Raw genomic sequence first — 21,165 nt, 5'->3', positions numbered from 1 at the left:
TGATCGTCAAACACGCAATCGAATGTTCAATTTGTGCAAACGTGGGCAGGCAATGTATTTCGCCGAGCTTCAGTTTCCTCATATATGCAACGGGTTTGATCCTGGTGTCTACCTGACAGAGTAATTATGACGAATAAATGAGAAGGCGTGTGGAACACTCAGCACCGGAGGCATATTCTGGCATTAGTGGAGCTCTCCAGATTAACGTGAAGTTAGCCACGCAAAGTGGGGTAGGCAGGAAAATGCCCCCCAAAGTTGTCCACATCCGAATCCCTGGAACCTGTAAATATGTCACCCCTCATGGCAGAAGGGACTGGGACTGAAGACCTTGAGGTTATCCAGGTGGGCCCAGAATTATCACCTGGGACCTTGTGTGTGAAAGAGGGAGTCAGAGGGGACAGAGACAGAAAAGAAGACGTGGTGACAGAAACAGGTCAGAGAGACAGGATTGATGACTTGCAGATGGAGGAAGGAGCCAGGAGCCAAGGGATTCGGGCAGCTTCCAGAAGCTAGGGGAGGAACACAGCCCAGCCAACACCTTGTTTTTAGCCCAGTAAAACCCAGCTCTGACTTCTGTCCTCCATAACTGTAAGTTAATACATCTGTGTTGTTTTTAAGCCACTAAGTTTGTTACATCAGCAATAAGAAACTAACGCAAAGAGCAAAGGGCTGGTTAAGTACAAAACATTCATTTTCCACATGTAGTGTAAGTTGTATTTTGATGTCTCCTCCAGTATTATTTACTTTTCTTCTTAATGATGTCATACCCAGACGGATCAGAGAGGATTAAGCGCGTCCCCCTGAACGATTCACATTTTTCTGTCTAGCTCCTGAACCACTGGCCTTTCTCCCATCGAAGGATAGGAAATTGCAGGTTGTCTTATAAAATCTCTAGAAAACAGGCCTTTTGGTAATCACACTTGTCATATTGGGAGCAGGCAGCAGCAGGACAGGGACGAGCAGGAGGGCCCAGAGCCACGAGAGGAAACAACGCTGTGATGGACCCTGGGCAAGGAGAAATGAAGGGCAAGTTCAGAGAGACAAGCCCAGACGGAAGGTCAAGTAACTCAGGAATCCAGAAATAGAGATCAGGAGGCATTCTAGAAGATCAGCGATGGTGAGAGGCCCAGAGGCCAGCATGCTGTGGCAACCTGGAGACAGGATTTAAGTAGAGTGAATGTGTAAGGAGCACAGGTCCCAGCCACTGTCTCAGCCCCAGACAGAGAGAGGAACTGCAAGGGGAGAACGCAAGGGGAGGGGTTATTAAGCAGGAAAGAACTCAGAACCCCAGGCCCTTAGGCAATGGAGCAGGTCTGTGTGGACACAGGAGGGGGAGAGCAGGGGCTATGCGGGGAGCTGAAATAGGACCACAACCAAGAGACAAGGTGGTGGCAAACCTTGCCAAACAAGACATCAGTGCCATGTTAATGCACAGGAATGCGAATGCGGGGATGCTAGGAAAGAAGGGAAGTCGAGTCCTGGGAAAAGCCAGAGAGAAGCATATCATGGGTGATGCAGAGGGAAGATTCCTTCTTAGGCCCGTGTCACCATTCTGGTTTGTTGGAAATCTTCTTCTGGCTCCTGGAATTTTTTTCAGACGTAATTATATCTTTGCTCTGAAATTTCAGGGCTGGGTTCCTTTCCTCTGTGGCAAAGTCTTTCAGACCTAGGTCTGTTGTTCTAAATTGGAATCATCTTCTAGCCCCTCTGAGTCTAGGAGCCAACGGAGCAAATGTCCCAGTGTCTCAGCTCAGGCTCCCCGAAGCAGGGTCTGAGGCACGGTGACTTGCTGGGGGCTCTCGAGAGATGGGATGCAGGAGAGGGCGAGGCGAGAAGCTCAGCAAGGGTGTGGTCCAAACTGAGTCCGGAGCGTGGAGCGAACCACAGGGCTGATCCCACCTTGAAGCAAGAAGCCAGCATTTGAACCCCATGGGAGTCAGGCATTGGCCCTGGCCTTCCAAGTCGGGGGAGAAAGAAATTTTGCATTTGACCCAGGCACTTCTCTGGGGGAAGTGGGAGCTGTGAGCCTTGAGCAGCCAACAGGCACAGTGCCCAGGGTTAGGGACTCTAAATCATAAAGAATCTATCACACCTGGCCAGTGCGGCTCAGTGTTTGAGTGTCGACCTATGAAACAGGAGGTCATGGTTTGATTCCCAGTCAGGGCACATACCCAGTTGCGGGCTCAATCCCCATTGTGAGGCATACAATGATTCTCTCTCATTGATGTTTCTATCTTTCTCTCTCTCCCTTCCTCTCTGAAATCAATAAAATATTTTTTTTTTAAACTTAAAAACAACTGGTAGCATCCCTCTTACCCAGCACCCCTCTCTCTGCCTCCCCCTACAGGACATTTACAGGGGTGTCCTAAAATCCAATGAGCCACTGCCTTATTGGCTGGTAGTCTGCTCTGAAATCTATGTCTTTAAAAACTGGGGCGGGGCTGACCTCCACAGAACACTCACAGGGTAGGGGAGCTGAGCACCCCTGAAATAACCCGTGTCTTCCTCTGAAAAGGCACCCTGTCTCCAAACATAGCATCCCATAACTGGGATTGATAAGTGTATTAACTTAATGAGATTTGTCTGAGCACTTAGTTAGTACAAGTCGCATTTACAAGGGCTCAGTCTGTGCTTGGCACTGCGTTAGCTGGCTTACATGACAGAATTCAGTTGATGCTTTTAAAATCCCGAGGCACGTGCTTTGTAAAGGGTGGTTCCTGGGCCAGCAGCATCCGCATCACCTGGGAACTTGTTAGAAATGGAAATTTTTAAGAGAATTCCTGGGCTGATATCCACTTGCAGATGTTGCTTATTAGGCTCAGTAGTCTGAGATTTGTTTTCCCCTTTCCTTATTCTATTATGAATCACACTGAAAATGTACTCATTATTTAACAAAACAGAAAATGAGAGAGTGTAGCGTGTGGAAAGTATAATTTGTGCCCAGAGGAATTTACAGGCTGGGTGAAGATTCCAACAAAACAGCATAAAGGGTACAACATAAAGTCGAGTATTGAAATACCAAACTTCCTGGAGGAAAGCAAGGCTGGCAGGAAAGGGCAATGCTCTTAGGAAGCCCTCAATGGTCTCCAGGCTCCTGCCTTGGCACCCGGGATGTGCTGACATGCCGATTCTCAGGCTCCACCCCTGACCTAATAAATCAGGAACTCAAGGGGTGGGGCCCCATTTCTGTTTTAACAGATGCTCGCGGTGATTCTGATGCATGATAAAGCATGAGACAAGTCCTCTCGATACTCCGGTTTTACAAATGCAGAAACTGAGGCAGACAGGTCAAGCAAAGATGATCCGTTTCCTTTGCCCAAAGGCTCTGTCTGCTGCCTGGCTATGTGCCCGTGGGGCTGAATCTGCCCAGAAGGCGAACCTTTTTCCAACTCACCATGTTCTCAATTGAAAAAAGGCACTTTATAGTTGAATCAGCGGCCCTGCTCTCTCTCTTTTTCTTTCTCCTCTTGAATCTATCTCTTTGAAAATTACTTGAATTCCACCTTCCCATAGTTTGTTGTGTTTTGAGTGGAATGAATTGTCTTGGTCTGAAAGCACACACTCTTTCCAAGACCAGGGGCCGCAAGCACCCACACTTGAATATGCCTGACCCTAGCACACGTGCTTCCTCCCACGCCCCGGCCGGACCTCTCTCATCTTCAAGAACCTCCTAGAGAGGAAAACAAGGGAAGCACCTGATGCCACGGAGAGTCTGGTGTGTTCATGGGACCCGATTAGCGATCAAGGTATCTTATAACAGCCTCGCCGGTTTGCAATTCCCCACCCTCTCTGCTCTTGTGTGTCATGACATTACTCCCTTCACAAAGAGATAAGACAGGGCCGGTGAAAATGGCTGTCATCATTTCCGAGAGTGCATGCGGGCTTATAATTGATTTACAATCGGCAGAGGAGAAGCATCGTGGTCTTGAGTAAGAGGGAAATGTGTGCAACAGAACATTATGCCTGTTTTACAGGCACTATTCTAATACAGGGTCCTTCCTAGAAGCCTTCCATGATTTTTTTTAAAAAAAGTAACCCCAGCCTGGTTTGCTCAGTGGTTAGACCGCCAGCCTGTGGACTGAAGGGTCCTGTGTTCGATTCCAGTCAAGGGCACATACCTCAGTTGCAGGCTCGATCCCCAGCCCTGGTCAGGGCCAGTGCAGGAGGCAACCAATAGATGTGTCTCTCTCACATAGATGTTTCTCTCTCTCTCTCCCCCTCCCTTCCACCGTCTAAAAATCAATGGAAAAAAATATCCTCAGGTGAGGATTAAAAAGGAAAAAGAAAAAAAAGAAGTAAAATAAGGCCCAGCCTTTGCAGCTGAAAATTGTTCTGACTGCTCCAGAAATCTCCTGGCTAGATAATATTTAGGTAAAATTCCCACAATTCGTTCGTAATGAATATTCTTTTCACTTCGAGTCATACTGTTTCAATGGCGTGACATTTAGGAACTTGCTAGAGCCTGGCACTTTGATTCTCTTAAGACCATATCCTTACCTCTTTGGCAGTCTCTAGAGAATTGCTTTTGATTATTCTATATTAAAAGTTAAGAGAAATCTAAGTGGACATAAATCATTTCTGATTAGCTGTGCTGAAGTGCTCCCTAGGGCCCACTGCATGCTTGGCTGGCTGCTCACTGGGGTTTCTGGGTTCACAGTTCCTGTGGAGTCAGGAGGGTCCTGGCATCAGCCCCGGGGAGCCGAGCCATAGCCCTGAGCCAAGAGGACGAGCAGGTGGTGAAGGGCCTGCCCACCTGCCATCTCCCAAAGTGGCACAATCTCTCTTGGACTATTTCCAGTTCACCTCACAGAATTCTCTCGAAGGCCACGTCTCCCTGGAGCACTTCTCTGGTATGCATAATCCTCCGCGCTCTCCCTCCTCCCCCCTCAGCACACCTCTCCTCCCCCCTCCCGACCATGGTAGCCTGGTCACATTTGTAATGAAATGTTTAAGTCTGTGATTAGTTGCTTAAAGTCTTCCAGAAGGAAAACTCTGAGAGCAAGAGGCATGTCAGCCTTGCCCAACACTCTCTCCAAGCTCCTGTGCACTGTGGCCACGGTGAACTAGAACCAAAACCTGAAATGTATAAACTGAGGATGGGCAGAGGGAAGACACGGATGCAAAGTTCTGAGAAAGTGAAGGAGGGAAGAATGAGTGGAGAGGGGGGATTTCCAGGTCAGAGTAGGTGAGGGTGCTCAGAGATGAGTTGCACAGGGTGAGGAGGAGGGAGGCATCCAGAGCAGATGAATTTGAGAGAATGCAACCTTCTAGAAATCCAAAGCCCCGGGGTTGTTCTAAAGGGGTTGTTTTTTCATCATGTGAAAAGAAGGAAAGACAAAGCATATGATGATGGTGCTGTAGCTTTGTAAATACACTAAAACCATCGAACTGTAGACTTTCGGAACTAAAGGTTTGTACATTATATCTCAATAAAGACATTCATAAAAGGAGGCTAAAAATGGCGGTGGAGTAAGTGGATGCTGCACGGACATGCTCCCAGGTCCAAACTGGAATTATAGATAAAATATATAAAAACTTACTGAATAATCAACGGAAGACTTGCTGGAGAGAACCTGATAACCGAGGACCAAAAGTGGAGACAGCATAGAGGCTGGTAGGAGGGGTGAAGGCACAAAAGGGCTGGCCGGGCCCTTACAGACAGCAGCTGAAGTTCCAGAGAGATAGCACAGCTGTGGGGGATTGCCACTGAGAACTCTGGGGTCTAATTCCTGAGCTGGGCCAGAGCAGAGAGCACCAGAACTAAGAAGGGTACTCACATTGTATCTGGCTGTGAAAAGCATTGGGGTACCTGTCTGCCAGGGAGAGATGGCTGGAAATTCAGGCACCCTCTTAAAGGGGCAATGCATAAAACTCCCTGTGGAGCCACCCACCTTGTGCTCTGGCAGAGGGACAGCAGAGTGGACTGGAGCTGGGTGAGCAGAAGCCAGGATAAAGGACTCTGGGGTTAGAGCTCAGAAGGCAAACTCCAGGGTTTCCTGAGCTGAATCATTCCCTCAAGCTGTGGAGGTTATCTTCCTCACACAGGCAACTGCTATTGCAGGTGGCATTACCTGTGGGGACAGCTGACCCACCCTATTGGAAAACACTTTGCCCCTTACAAGACTGAGAACAACAATTAGCCTCTAGGCAGAAACAATTACCCCACCCTACTGAAAAAACCTTGTCACACCTGTGGACAGTTGCCTGAGGGCAGATCAAGAGGAAACCTATCAGTCTTCAGCCAGAGGCATCTCTGGAGGCTTTGAGACTTTGCCTAACCTAATTAGTCAGAAATAGCGTTTGACACTGTCCTGCACTACACTAGAGATTGAGAGATGTAGCAGATCTACCTAATGCACAGTCACAAACCCAAACAGGCAGCCAAAATGAGGAAACAAAGAAACAACTCAAAAATGAAAGAACAAGAGAATTCTCCAGAAGAACAAATAAATGAAATGGAGATAAGAAATGTATCTGATATAGAGTTCAAAATAATGATGGTAAGGATGCTCAACAGCATGAGAAAAGATATAGTAACTATGAAAAAAGAATAGTCGGAAATAAAGAATGACATAGCACAAATAAAGAACACATTGGAAGGAATACACAGCAGATTAGGGGAAGCTGAGGATTGAATCCGTGAATTAGAAGACAGGGTGGAAAAAAATCACTCAGAGAACCAAAAAGAAAAAAAAAAACAATGAAAAAACAGGAGGACAGCTTAAGGGAGCTGTGGGACAATGTGAAATGTAACAATATTAGAATAGCAGGTGTGCCAGAAGAGGCAGAAAAGGAGAGAGGGATAGAGAACGTGTTTGAAGAAATAATGGCAGAAAACTTCCCTAACCAGGTAAAGGAAAAAGTCAAGTACAGGGGGCACAGAGAACCCCAAGCAAGAAGAATCCAAACAGGCCCATGCACAGACACATCATAATTAAAATGCCCAAAATTAAAGACAAAGAGAATCTCAAAGGCAGCAAAAGAAAAGCAAACTGTTACCTACAAAGGAGTTCCCATAAGGCTCACACCTGATTTCTCATCAGAAACTCTATAGGCCAGAAGGGAATAGCATGAAGTACTCAATCAAGGTTATGGAAAGCAAGGATCTGAGACCAAGATTACTATATCCAGCAAGGCTATCATTCAAAATAGACGGTCAAATAAAGAGCTTCCTGGACAAAAAAAAAAAAAAAAAGGCTAAAGGAGTACATTACCACCAACCCAACATTATAAGAAATGCTAAAGGGACTGCTGTAATGAGAAGAAGAAACAGAGAGAGAAACATAGACCTCTAGAATTAAAATGGCAATAAACAAATACCTATCAATAATAACCTTAAATGTAAATGGATTAAATGCTCAAATTTAAAGACATAAGGTAGCTGAATGGATACAAAAACATGATGTAACTATATGCTGTCTACAAGAGACCCACCGCAGAACAAAAGACGCACACAGGATGAGAGTGAAGGGATGAAAAAAATTCCATGCAAATGGCAAAGAAAAAAAGATATTAATAAAAGATTGGGCTTTCCTAAGACAGGGTCCCTCAGCCATGACACAGAACTACTGTATTCAGGCCCCACCTAGATCCACCCCTACATCATCCCTGCAGCACTTGGGGGACAAAAAACAAAACAAAACAAAACAAAAATATTGCAAACATGAAACTCATGCTGCTTGAGGTGGGTGAATAACAAAGTATTTTGTCTCTGACCCAGGAGACTCACATCTCCTGCCAACATCTATGAAACTCACAGGCTAACTCATAAGCCTACAAATAAGGTAAATCTCAGGCCCCTTCATAGTTGTTGAGAGATGATGTCATTGAATCAAGAGGGCAGGAAGAACCAGGCAGATTGGTTCAGTGGATTCAGTGTTGTCCTATGCATCAAGAGGTCGCTGGTTCAATTCCTGGTCAGGGTACATGCCTGGGTTCTAGGCTGGGGCATGCAGGATGCAACTGATGGAAGTTTTCCTCTCATTGATGTTTCTATCTCCCTCTTCCTTTCTCTATCTCTAAAATCAATAAAAACATATTTTTAAACAAAATTTTTAATTAAAAAGAGGACAGGAAGACTTTCAAGGGGGGGGAGCATCATCAAATACTAAAAGAATCAAATATAAGGATGAATAATAATAACAATATAATAACAAGCGCCCTTGGCTTTAGCAACAAAGAAAACAGTGTTCTTCATGAGGGCCACTCTGGGAAGAGGTGGGAATTGAAGAAAGCCCCGTGGCAAGTGCAGACATCACATTTAATAAATGTGGCTAAGAAAGGAGAAGAGAAGTAAGAAGGCAACTAGAGGGGAGTAACTTGAAAAATATTCCCAGGGTATTTTTATTTCATTGACTATGTAGATTTGAGAAACTCAGCTCTATTTAAGTATCTAGTACAGTGCAAATGAGAGGCATGGAAGTATGTGCTAAACAGATGACTTATTTTAATAGAAAGCCATCTGTATGGAAAGAAAGGCTGGAGTGGTGACACAAGGTGACGGGCCCAGGAGGTGGGCATGGAAGGGTGAGCCCAGGACTTAGGAATATGACACACGCCAACACTCCAACGCTGCCTCCACCAGGCACGACCTGGGTGACTCTGACCTGTGCCTCTCATCTACCCCCTAAGGCCCAGCACCCTCATCTATACAATAGGTTAGAAATAGTATCTACATGAATTATGGGTTATGAGAATCAAATACATCATATGTGTAACCACTCAATAACATCAGCCAGAATGAATATTATCATTAATTTATCATTATTGTTTAGCTATGGCGTGACCATTAGGTTTTCAACAGCAGTCCCACAATGCAAGGAACATCTGGTACAGGTGCTGAAGGAGGAGCTGCTTCCAGAACACTCACAGCCCTGGGAGCCAGTGCTCGCCCTGCGGGGAGCGAGAAAACGGGTTTCCTGGGAGACTGGGCCGCAGCAAGGATGAATGTGTCCTCTTATCTCCTGAGCCTGGTGTAGCTGCGGTGCAGCTGATGCACTCACGCGGCAGGATCCTTTTCCTGACAGGTTAGAGTGTGTGTGCACCCTGCTCAATGCCTGTGATTTGTCTAAACACGTATGCAGCTCTTGCTGAGATCTGTGCAGAACATTTGGACACATGGCCTTATTTCTGGGACTCTTCAAATGTTATTTGTTGTAAAATCCCCTGGTGGAGCAAGTCCTTTGTAGGGGTGCCTGGAAATTAGTCCTGCAGTGGGGCTGATAGGGTCTCCTCTGGAACCTCTGAGAAGTGTGAGCAAGGCCCCTCTGGGCCACGGTCTTCCATAAAGACCAGGTGACACGTGAAATATTTCTAAATCCCCGCATGGATGAAGAGTAGCTGATGGGCCCGGCTGTTGTGGCTCAGTGGTTGAGCATAGACCCATAAACCAGGAGATCACAATCAAGGCACATGCCTGGGTTGCAGGCTCAATCCCCAGTAGGGGGTGTACAGGAAGCAGCTGATCAATGATTCTCTCTCATGATTGATTTTTCAATTTCTTTCCCACTCCTCTCTCTGAAATCAATAAAAACATGGTGTGTGTGTTTTTATAAAAGAGAGTAGCTGATGGTGGTGACAAGGGTGTGGGGAAAACCCAAGGGTCATTTTACCTGTAGCCTCCAGGGGGGGCCTGTGCTACCCCCACTGAGGAATGAGCTACCCCAACGCCCTGCTAAGGCTTCCTGCCATCCTTAGAATATTCTTGACCATTTTTCTCATTTTAATCGCATTTTTCTTTTTATATTAGTTACGTACACTCATTTTAGTGTAGTTAGATAAAATAGAAAAGAATAGAGATGAAAATAAAAAGCATACAGTACAGTAGTTCCCCCACATCCGTGGGGGATGAGTTCCAAGACCTCAATGGATACTTGAAACTGTGGATAATATCAAACCCTATATACACTACGTTTTTTCACAGATACATATCTTTTCACTCTCAGGAAGCACTTTATGGCTTCTCTCTGGCATATGCAAATTGCCAGCATCACTGCTCTTGAGCTTTGGGGTCATTATCAAGTAAAGTAAGTGTTATTAAGCACAAGCACTGTGATTCTGTGCCAGCCAATTTCATAAACAAGGTGGCTACTGAGTGACTAGCAGGTGGGGTAGCGGACAGAGCGTGGACATGATGGACAAAGGGATGATTCACAGCCTGCGTGGGACAGAGCAGGAACGCTCGAGATTTCACCAACTGCTCAGAAAGGCATACTAATTAAAACGAATGAATTGTCTGTTTCTGGAATTTTCCATTTAATATTTTAGGACCACTGTTGACCACAGTCAGCTGAAGCTATGCATATAGGAGGGACTGCTGTATATGTTTGTCTGCTCATAAAAATGAATACCTTGAACATATAAATTGTTTTAAAAACTTGCTCTTTTCACCTAAATACATATGGTGGCAATGTCATTAGAGAGGGTTCTATAACCGAATTTAATGACGCCATTCCAGCATTTACTTAATCAGTCCCTTTTGCTGGACACGTGGGTTGTTTTCCGTTTTTCATCCTGTTGAACACACTGGCAGATAATCTTCCTGTCTCTGGTTATTTGCCTGAGTAAACTCCCATAAGTACAATCACTTGTTGGAAGGATGTGCACATGTAAGGCTTTGGATATCTATTGCCAAATTATCTTCCAGGAAACGTGCCCACGTGCGTTCCTGAGCTACACTGCTCCTCCTGGCGGTCCAGTTACGCCTACTTTAGCCTGCATAGTATTCTTCTTTCTGTAAAGGGCTCCCCAAACCTTAGGCTAGACAGTCTACTGAGAATGCACACTGTCTAGGTGCTTGAAAAAAATGCTTGAAAACGTACAAGTTTGGGTCCTTCTGACCAAAGTATCCCACAAGAAAGAAGCAAGTTATAAATGAGGCCACAGAATGCGCACCATTCACTGTGTGTACGCTTCACCTCAGGAGGAGTCATCGCAGAACAAGACGAGCTGTTTATAACTTGTACTGGGCCTTTATCGGCCTCTTCCCTGCAGGACTCGAGTTGTTCTAGACACACGTGCACGGTTCTGTCCATGGATTCGTAAGCAGGACTCACGCTGTAACCCCATGAAAGCCAGCTCCAGCAGATGGGGTCTCCTAAAGAGCATACTGAGTTTCCAGGAGAGTGTAAAGCAGGGGTACAGGTTGCTCTTCCTTTTTAATTCTTTGCACTCGCTTGCTTTTTTCTCGATTTCTTTATTCTAATGCTAACCGTGTCGAGTCACACTCGACATCCGAGAGCAAAAGGTTAACTTCTTCATTTATCACCTGAGCCCATTTAAGGATGAGCAGGCTACAGAGCCCCGCTCTGTGGAAAGGAAGGCAAGCATTCTGTACAGCACGGGTGATAGGATTTATCCCAAACTGTGAGTCCACCCACTGACTGCTCCCCAACCACTGCCGGAAAGAAGGGCCACTGACATGCTATTCTGGAAACAAAGTGTCTTCATTCCCCTGACTTAAAACTGGTGGATAAAAAGGTCTCTGCCTTTGCTGACTCAGAGATTCCTCGGCTTATCTTGGAAGCGACAGCAGGAAATAGCCTTGCTGAAAGTTAGACCTGCGGTGGGTGTCTTGTGGAGACTCTTGGTCACGATGTGTCTATTTCAATTCCTTTGGAACTTCTCAGGCTCGGTCGCCCCGGCGCTGTTAAATGGAACAGAACTTGGGCGAGTCTGTAGGCTGCACCTCTAGGTGCTGGAACAAATGCATAGGAAAACTGCATGAGAAATCTGCCACGGCCTCAGCCCGTCTCTGATCCAGGCTGCAGCTGTCTCTTGGGCAACAGGTGTAGAAAGAGGTTAACCTATTTCCAACGACACTGTTGGATAGAACTCTGGACTAAACTAGCCAAGCAGGCATTTGCCAGAGAGCATATGGAAACTGCCTGCCTCCCAATAGTTCCTGAAATATAGATGAGGGAGACAATATTTGGGGAGGTTTCCTTAAAGAGATATTTAATCTGTTCACTCACCAGATACAAGAAAAGAATCCCAGGACACAGATGGATCAGCAGAGAGCGAGGGACCTCTGTCAAATCCGACTGCCCACCCACCCCCCTCTCCTCAGCCACGTCCCCGAGCTGCCTTTACGCCAAGCAAATTATGTGCAACAAGCCCATGCAACTCACTCGCGTGCCCTCAATAAGGCCGCAGCGGCAAGCGCAGTTCCTTACATCACGGGCTGTTTCTTTATGAGGACTCCTGGGAACAATTCCTGCCTGGCCTGTGTGAACCACAGTTAGAATTTTCCCAAGCAATTGGTTTGTGTTTATCTCGTGGACACGGGGCACTGTGGATCTGACAAGCTGCCTTTATTCCGTCGGCGGCTCCGCTGCTGTGGCCCACGTAAGCAGCGGACGTGGAGAAACACCACGTTAGCATTCTTTCCAGCTCCACCATATTCTTCTCCTGCTATCTCGCCTCACTTTTAATTTCTGCTATCTTGTCACGTTTTATGTGCCATTGTAAGCCACCTGGAAAGCATTCTGTGAGAAAGGATTTGGCTTACACTGAAAAGTAGATAAATCAGACGAGGGAGAGCGCCACGCCACATGTTCCCACCTATTTTCTTCAAAACTTCAATTACATTCTGCTTTCACATCCTTCCACCCATAGACTCAAGGCTTAGGGTGTGCAACTCAGAACTGCAGCAACAACGATCATAAAATAATTGGGAAAGCCAAACAAAGATGGGAAAGTATTGTGACTGTCCCCTCTCTTTCTCAAGACTCAGCTCAAGCAATGCCATTGAAATGACATAGCTCCTTGGGAGCCTGATGCACTTGAACATTAATTGCAATGAAAAGAGTGAATAACACCACGTAAGACTTGAGTGACACGTGGAAGTGCGCTGTGCTCTCCTGTGGTCAGCAGGCGGCCCAGGGGAGCAGGAGAGGCAGGCATCGCTGTCATTTTCCTTCTACTGTCCTGCTAAGGAGCAAGGAAGAACCGCTAGCCCCTAGGTGCGCTCTGCACCCGGAGATTTTCCAACTGCACCCGGAGATTTTCCAACTGCAGGAAATGTGCTCAAGTCCAAGAAGAGAAGCAAAACTATGAATGCCCATCAAAGTGTGCTGGGCATGAGTTAGGGACCAATATCCAAGTTATGGCCATCAGAAGAAACGACAGAGGTCATTTAACACATGAGGCTGGAGGGAACTGGAGTCAGCATCTTACAAGCAATTCTTGTAAGTTGCCATCTTTCCAGAGCTATGCTTTCCGGTAAGGCTCTCTGCAATGTCAGGAATGCGCTAGTGCCCACATTTGTCCAGCAGGGCGACTTGCAGTGCACTTGAAATGTGGCTGGTGCAACAGGGTTTTGTATTTTATTTTAATTAATTATATTTAAATAGTCATACTAAATTTAACAGGTTGCAGGATATAAGATCAATATATGAAAGCCATTTGGATTTCTATATACTAGTAATGCAAAATCAGGAATTGAGATTTTTTTTAAAAAATGCCTTTTAAGTAGCATCAAAAATATGAGATACTTAGGGATAAGTCTGACAAAAGTTGTACACAGTGAAAATTACAAAACCTTGCTGAGTAATTACTAAAGACTAAATAAGTGAAGATATATACATCATGTTCATGGTCAGAAGACTCATTGTTGCTATGATATCAGTTTTCCCCAAAGTGATCTACAGATTTGCTGCAATCAGTCCCTATCAAAAGCCCACCGGTTTTTTTGTAGACATTGACAAAGTGATTCTAAAAGTCATACAAAAATGCAAACATACCCAGAATCTAAAATATCAGTTTGCCTTCGCCCTGGGAATCGGGGCTTAAAGGACAAAGTTTGTGAGATGGCAGTTTGGGAAGGTCTTGTTCTGGCACTTTTATGTTTGTAGCCTCAGTCGCTACATCTGTAAAAGGGTATACTGATGCCTACATAATAGAATTAGTTGCTATTTAATAAGACCATGGATGCTAAATATCATCTAAGGAGCAGAGGTACTTAAAAAATATCCCTCCCCCTTCCCCACCAAGTCCTTCATCACAGCAGGTACATTCTTCCCTTACTAAGGTGTGAGGAGGGGCCTCTCCCATCCTTACCTGGAGCCAAAGTTTGTCATGCTGAGACCACTTCCCACCAGCAATGCACTGGAATGTGGCATTCTGACCCACGTTCACCTCCACATTTTGGAGCCGCAGAAAGTGAGGTGCTTTTCCTAAGAGAGAAACCAGAGAGCACATGAGAACAGAATTCAACAGTGGGAACCACCTTCCCTGTGGGCACCTGGCAGCTCAGCACAGACACCTGGCAGGGTGGAATGTGTTCCTGGGAAGTGGCCTGGCTCAGTGAGGAGCTACTGTTGATGGATCGCTTACTATGAGCTGGGTCTGTTCTGAGAGCTTTCATGCATCCTCTTGCCTAAAAGCTCACAAAAATCCATGGGATGGGCAGTATCTCCATTTCTCAGGTCAGAAAATTAAGGCTCAGTGGGGTTACATGATTTGGCATAGTCAGACAGCCAGAAAGTCGGGGAAACAAGCCATAAATCCAGGTCTCTGAGGACCTCAAATTCATATGAACTGCTAGGCAATACTGCCATATTTGGAAGAAGAAATTGGGGGAGGGGTTCACCATAGAAAATTCCTCCTATAGCCTGGGTGGGTAGAAAGAAGAAAGCTGAAGTGCAGTACCTTTGGGCCTCAGACCTCCAACCTGGCCTTGCTGCTAATGAAGATGCTGAGGAGGAAGAGAGGGAAGGAGAGAGAAAAGGTGTGTGTGTGTGGGGGGGGGGGGGAATGCTAGCAGCTTTCATTCCCATAGGTGGACTGTGATTGGTGTCATGTGCAGTGTCTACACAGTAGCTCTTTTAAAATGATGCAGTTGGTGGTATTATCTCCATGTCACAGTAAGTGAACTGAGGCACAGAAAACCCAAAACAACATTCACAGTCTACATTCTTCACTCGAAGCTACGGTGTCTTGGAACGATGAGAAGGAGATGGGAACTTACTTTGGGGACTTGGCATAACAGAAGAAAGGACTTTCAAAAGAAACTCGGGGTCTATAAGCGATCAATTCTAGAATTAAATGTATGGTGGGTGACTTGGGTCCATCTCCTTTCTTGTGGGGATAAGTTCTCACCTATGTGAGCACTTCAAAGATGAGTGGATTGATAACCTATGCCTAGAAGAATGAGTTTCTTCAATGAGGTACAAAAATGCCATGGGTCCTTATCACATGGACCACTCCCAGAATGGGATCAAATGCGAGGGGGGGGGGGCGTTGTTAAGGGGATCAAGGAGGTACAAAAGGGCCTACTTGCCAGAGCGAGTCAAATATCCAGAGAGACAAATAATAATGATAATGTCATTTATTTGAAAGCTCCTACAATGCCAGGTACGAGTACTGTGATAAATGCTTTAGAGATTTTATCTAATTTAACTTCATAACATTCCTGTAAAGCAAACACTAATATTATTTCCCTTTTAGAGAAGCAGAAACCAAGGCTCACCAAGTTTAATTTGCTCAAAGCTACACAGCAGTAACGACAGAAACAGAATTCAGACCAGGTCCATGTTAGCCCCAAATCACCATTTAATGAGCACATTCTCTTGCTTCCTGGGCAATGGGAGGTCAATGGTGTCACCTGGACCCTAGGATCCAAAGAAAGGGCTCATGGGAAAGGCTGTGCTGATTCTCCAGACTCCTCTCATTGCTCCCAAATATTTTATCTCCAGTGATCACTTTCCTTACATTTTGTCCCCACCGCCTCACCCTCTCAACTATCTGGTCTACCAAACTGCGTTACTACCTCTAAAGCTCAGCAAAACTAAGAACCTTGGTGAGATTAGGCAGATGCTTGTGCAAAAACATATACCTTCTGCTCTGGTTTTTTTTAACAAATAACAATAGTTCAGAGACCCCCTCGTGCTACCTTCCAGACCCACGGCTAGAGTGGAATCAACAGTCCAGGGCCCAAGGAAGACCTCTCCTATGAGCGTCTCGGAGTTGAAGATTCCTCGCATCTAGTCAGCCTGACACATGTCATGCTGCTCTGATTGTCTGGAATTGTTTCCTTTCTGCTCTCCTATATAATTTGCACAGTTATTTTTGGAACTATCAGTTCAAGTCAATTCTTCACATGGGAATATGTTCCATGAGCCCAAAGCCCATTTATGCCACAGGTTTAAAGGGCAAAGGGAACATCTACCCCATGAGAGAAGGGAGCTCAGAATCTTAGCTGTAGTGTTGGGAGGCTTTGCGTTAGGCTTTATAACGGGATGCCTCCCCTTACCCTTGGGGAACCCTGGACAAATGGATTAACCTTTGGGATTTATGCAATTAGAAATGGATCTTCTCTGGACCAAAGTCCCTGCTTTCTTCTGACCCCACCTTCTGATTTGACAAAGCAGAACTTTTGCCTTGATTCTTTCATCTTCCATCCCTCTTCCTCCCTTCCTTCTAGGTTCAGTGGTAGAGAATTTAGAAGCTTAATTGCCCTGAGTGTTAACATTCATCAATACGAAACAATGATGGTCTCTGATCTTTGAGCCCTGGTCTCATCCCCAGATCATGACAGGCATCTCTCTCTGGGGACATTCTCCTTACATTGGCGACCTATTCGGTCCACTTCGCTGAGCTCCTGGTCTCTCTGGCCCTCCTCTCAACCCCAGTTCCACTCTCCAGTTTACTTCTAAGCCCTGTGCTCTCTCGACTGTTATTTCCCCCCAGCATCCACATTATTATCCCACCAGCTTCAACTCACCCAAATACAGCTGACCTCAGGATCCAGACCAGCATTCCACACGTCCTCCCCACTGAGACTCGGCCCCCCAAAAATGGGATCCTGCTGAATGGGCTTATCAGAAAACTGCTGTGCATTTGGGGTAAAATGCCTTGATGTTGGTGACATTTAAACTCCTGCAGATGTCATTGCAGCATCTGAAGACATATTATTCTGCCCTTTATCTCGTGCTTTAAACCTGACAGTGCTCAGTAGGAAGCCACACAATTGAGGAGAAAGCTCAGTACATACATCAGAAACGTGTCGCAGACACTCCACGGGTTCAATGACATTGTCCCACAAGGTTGGTGTAAAAAAAAATAGTTTAAAAAATTCTAAAAGTCAACTTAGGAGTTAGAAACTTTGAAATTGGGTGGAAAATTGTGCTGACATTTCTCGTACACAGTTACAACTGCAGCGGCTATCAGCTAACACCAAGAAACAACAGTGGAGAGTAACTGTGGCTGAAATACTATTAAAATAACACCCAAAAAATGTTAAATGGGCTTTAAAATATAGACGAGAGATTTCGGTTTATAAGGGAAAATAATTTCCTTCTAGTGGTATGCCTATCTTTCCGTAACTGTTTTGGAGACTGCGAGGCAAGCGTTTAAAGCCCTAACTCCAGCTCAAATTGATCAAGAATACAATTGCAAATGGGGCACCAACCCCCCTGGAACTTTTGGAATACTTAATAATAAATGCTGACCACATGTTAATAGAAATGATGTTTTGGAGGACAGAAGTAAAGAATTAAAAAGCCTGACATAAAGAGAATGCATATTTCTCCATCTAGTTAAATGTTTAACAGGCTTTGAGTGAAGTTATAGATGCATTCATATTAAGGCTGGAGTCGGGAAAAAGGTACTGGCAGTCCAATCGACAGTCCGAAGCCACCAGCAGGTTGCATGGCATGTGATCTCATGAGCACGGTCAGTACGTTGGAAGGCAGAACTCAATTCTCCCCAGACTCACACCACCTGTGCCTGTACCAGTGGCTTAAGCCCCAAAGCTGGGAATGCTCCATTTCCGGTGCCTCTGGCTCCCAATCGAACCATCACTTGGGACCAGTCGGCTTTACCCCCTAAATGTATCCCTAATCTATCCACCTCTGTCCATCTTTGTGTTTTTTGTTTCTTCACAGTATGGCTTGCCATCTGCTATGGGCTGAAGTGTACCCCCAAATTCATATGTTGAAGCCCTAATGCTCAATAACTCACCCTGGGATTGTATTTGGTGAGAGTGCCTTTAAAGGGGGTGATTAAAGTAGAAATGAGGTTGGTAAAGAGGGGCCTATCCAATCTGATGGGTGTCCTCATGAGAAGAGAAGATCTGGACCCACAGGCACACGGGCAGGTGTGCATAGAGGAAAGGCCACTGAAGGCAGAGTGAGAAAGCGCCATCCACAAGCAGAGGAGAGGGGCCATGGAGGAAACCAAACCTGCCTCTTCATCTCGGACTTCTAGCCTCCAGCACTGTGAGAAAATAACTGTCTGGGCCCCCAGACTGTGAGGTTTTGTTATGGCAGCCTTAGCAAACTAATATACCATCTGCTATAGGTCATATAATGACCTGATATTTGTTTCATTTCCATTCTCTTTCACTTTGAGGGAATCCCATGAGAGCAGAGAATGAAACTGTCTTATTTTCATCAACCCAGAATAGTGTGGGCAGGGAGTCCCTGCTCAGTAAACACTTGTTGAATGATGAGTGGCTATCTCTCCACTCCCCTGGTCCAGGCCGCTGTCACGATCTCTTGCATGAATCCAGAAATTTCTTTCTAATAGATACCCTGACTCTATTCCCCTTCAACTCTCTCCACAGAGCAGCCGAAGTGATCTTTTAACAATTAAATGAGATCATATCAATCCCCAGCATAAATCCTTCTAATGGCACCCCCTACATTTAGATTACAATAGAAACTGCTCATGTTGACTCTCAGGGCTCTGCATGGCCAGGCCCTGGCTTCCCGCCACCCCCCCTCCCCCGCCCCAGTGTTAGCTCAGACCACTTTCCCTGCACACAATGCCCAGGATACCCCCACCATCAGTGATTCCTACTGTAAGGCCTCTGCACTTTCATTTCCTCTACCTGGAATGCCCCTCCCCAAACCCTTATGCAGTGAACCCCCTTCTTGTGACTCAGGGTGCAGCTCAGATCATGCCTTTAAAGACTTGTCCCCTGGCCACTCTATCTAAGGAGCCCTCCCATATTCTAGTTACTTGCCTTTATTATATTCATAGCACTTACCACTATCTGAAATTACATTAGTGACTTATTTAATATTACTTATCTAGTGTATTTTCTCCCTCTGCCCCTCTGCTAAATATACACTGTGAAAACAAGGACCTAACTTATCTTGATCATTTAGGTATCCCCTGTGTCCAGTAAAACTTCTTGACATGCAGCTAATGCTCAGAAGTCTACTTGTTGAAAGAAAGGATGGACGGACACCTGGACTGGACTTGGGCTGAGCAGGGGTCCTTGGGAAGGGCCTAGGCTAGGCTCTGCTCAACTCCACATGACTCATGAGTGGTGGCCAGATCTCTGAGGACTGTATGTAGTGCCATTATATGTATACACCAGAGGCCCGTTGCACAATATTCGTGCAATAGGCCCCTGGCTTCACTCCCAGCTGCCTGGGAGCCAGCAAGTCCCCGCTCCCCCCGGGAGCCAGCATGTCCCTGCTCCCGGGCCTCCCGGAGCCGGCAAGTCCTCGCTTCTGTCTGGGGCACCACTCCAGTAGCTCCCTCCGCCACCCTCCTTCCCCCCATAGCAGGCTTCACACTGCTCTGCGCATGCATATGCAAATTAACCTCCATCCTTTTTTGGGTTAATTTGCATACTCACTTTGATTGGCTGTGGGCATAGCGGAGTGATGGTTAATTTGCATGTTTCTCTTTTATTAGGTAAGATAGCTAAATGGAACTTTTCCCATTCCAACCACTATCACAGGGTCCTCACACTTTGATTTCTGGGAAGTTTAAGTTTCAGCCGCCTAAGCATCAAGGCTGAACTCGGCCGAAGCACATTATGCAGGAACTCAGCCAGGGTCACGTCTTCCTGAGTTATATCCCATGGCCCATTTGCTGGGTAACTGGCTCTCAGTAATTCCATAACCCATGCAATGCACCTCCTCAGCAGGAGGAGGACGAGGCTGTCAGGAGAATTCTAAATTCAGGAGCAGCCCCAACCAGAGGAGGATTCTAAGAGGAGCCATGAGACTTGGGGGATGGAAAGACATCCATGTGCCCTCCAGGGGACCCTCTCCCTTGGAAATTTCTCAAGGAGAAGGAAACATTTGTCTGCAATGGCAAACCATGAACGGTGCTGGGAATCAAGGCAGAGCTTCGCCAATCTGACCTTGAAGGTTGGTTGAGGCTGAGATCAAAGACAGGTGCATAGTTGAGCCTCATGATGAAGGCACAAATTCTCATCAGAGCACAGAGTTCTGGGGTCCTGGGAGAGAGCCAGGCCAGATTCTCCTGGGAAGAGGCAAACACCACCTGCTAGGAGGAGCAAGGGCAAACCTCACTCACAGGGTCAGGAGCAGGAATGCACTGGAAGCAGCAAAGGTAAGTGTCCTCTCTGAGGTTGGGATGTGTGCAGGGCTGGGTGCTAAAACTAAGACTTGTTTCAGAGAGACTGCCTCAAAACTGGTGGCTGCGCACGCTTGAGGTTCAGTGAACAACAGGCAGAGTAGACATCTCCCCAAGCAGTTGCCCAGTCTGAGGACAAAGCTCATTCTCCAATGGGCAGTTGATGCTGATGCCAGGAATTGAGGGAAGGGAAGACTTAATCCCAGAAAAGGAGACTCATCTGCATATCCACTATGTAAACCCTGCAGAGCGGGGACAGGGAGGATTTCTGGGACCCTTTCCATATGAAGTCTAGTTCATCAGAGACATTTGCCAGGCGTGATTGAATGGACAGACCCATCAGAGAGAATTCCAAAGACTCAGAAAGTAACTCAGAGGGTAGGGGTACCTTAACCAGAGAAAGCAATGGAGAGTGGAGCAGGACCTCAGCATTCCTGAGATGCCGGCTGATTTCTGGGAAAGAAGGGTCTCTTGCACAAACACCAAACACAGTTATCCCAAATATTGTCTTGCCCGAACCCTTTGGGACTTGTCCCTATTTCCTCCAGAGAAGGTGCTCCAAGGCAATGAGTCAAACAATGGCGTCAGGGGAATGAAGGCTCTGACACATTCATTGCAGCAGGAGTAGGAAGAGTCATTTTAAATAAAGCAGCATGGATGGGGCTGAAATGAGAACAGCCCCCAAATGGGAGGACTGAAAGGACAGGGCACTTGATGTCTCTTGAGGGAACAGCCAATTGCACCATCGCCAATAGCATGACTCATGGCTATAAGGGGGGTTGGGGAGTGGAGAGAGCCCTACTAAGAGTTGCCTGGAAACAGATG

General features: G+C 46.1%; 1 protein-coding gene across 6 annotated transcripts in view; it reads right to left on the bottom strand.

The window, feature by feature from the left end:
- The window catches only part of PTPRT (protein tyrosine phosphatase receptor type T), a 932,116-nt gene that overhangs the window by 563,397 nt on the left and 347,554 nt on the right, over positions 1-21,165 (bottom strand). For all 6 annotated transcript variants that reach the window (XM_079783687.1, XM_079783689.1, XM_079783688.1 and 3 more), the window contains exon 5: positions 14,059-14,174. In XM_079783687.1, coding sequence (XP_079639813.1) covers positions 14,059-14,174 — 116 coding nt within the window. The remainder of the gene's footprint in view (positions 1-14,058; positions 14,175-21,165) is intronic.

This window comes from Cnephaeus nilssonii (assembly GCF_951640355.1).
Source record: "Cnephaeus nilssonii genome assembly, chromosome: 11".
Lineage (NCBI taxonomy): Eukaryota > Metazoa > Chordata > Mammalia > Chiroptera > Vespertilionidae > Cnephaeus > Cnephaeus nilssonii.
This window is presented reverse-complemented; position numbering and strand designations above follow the sequence as displayed.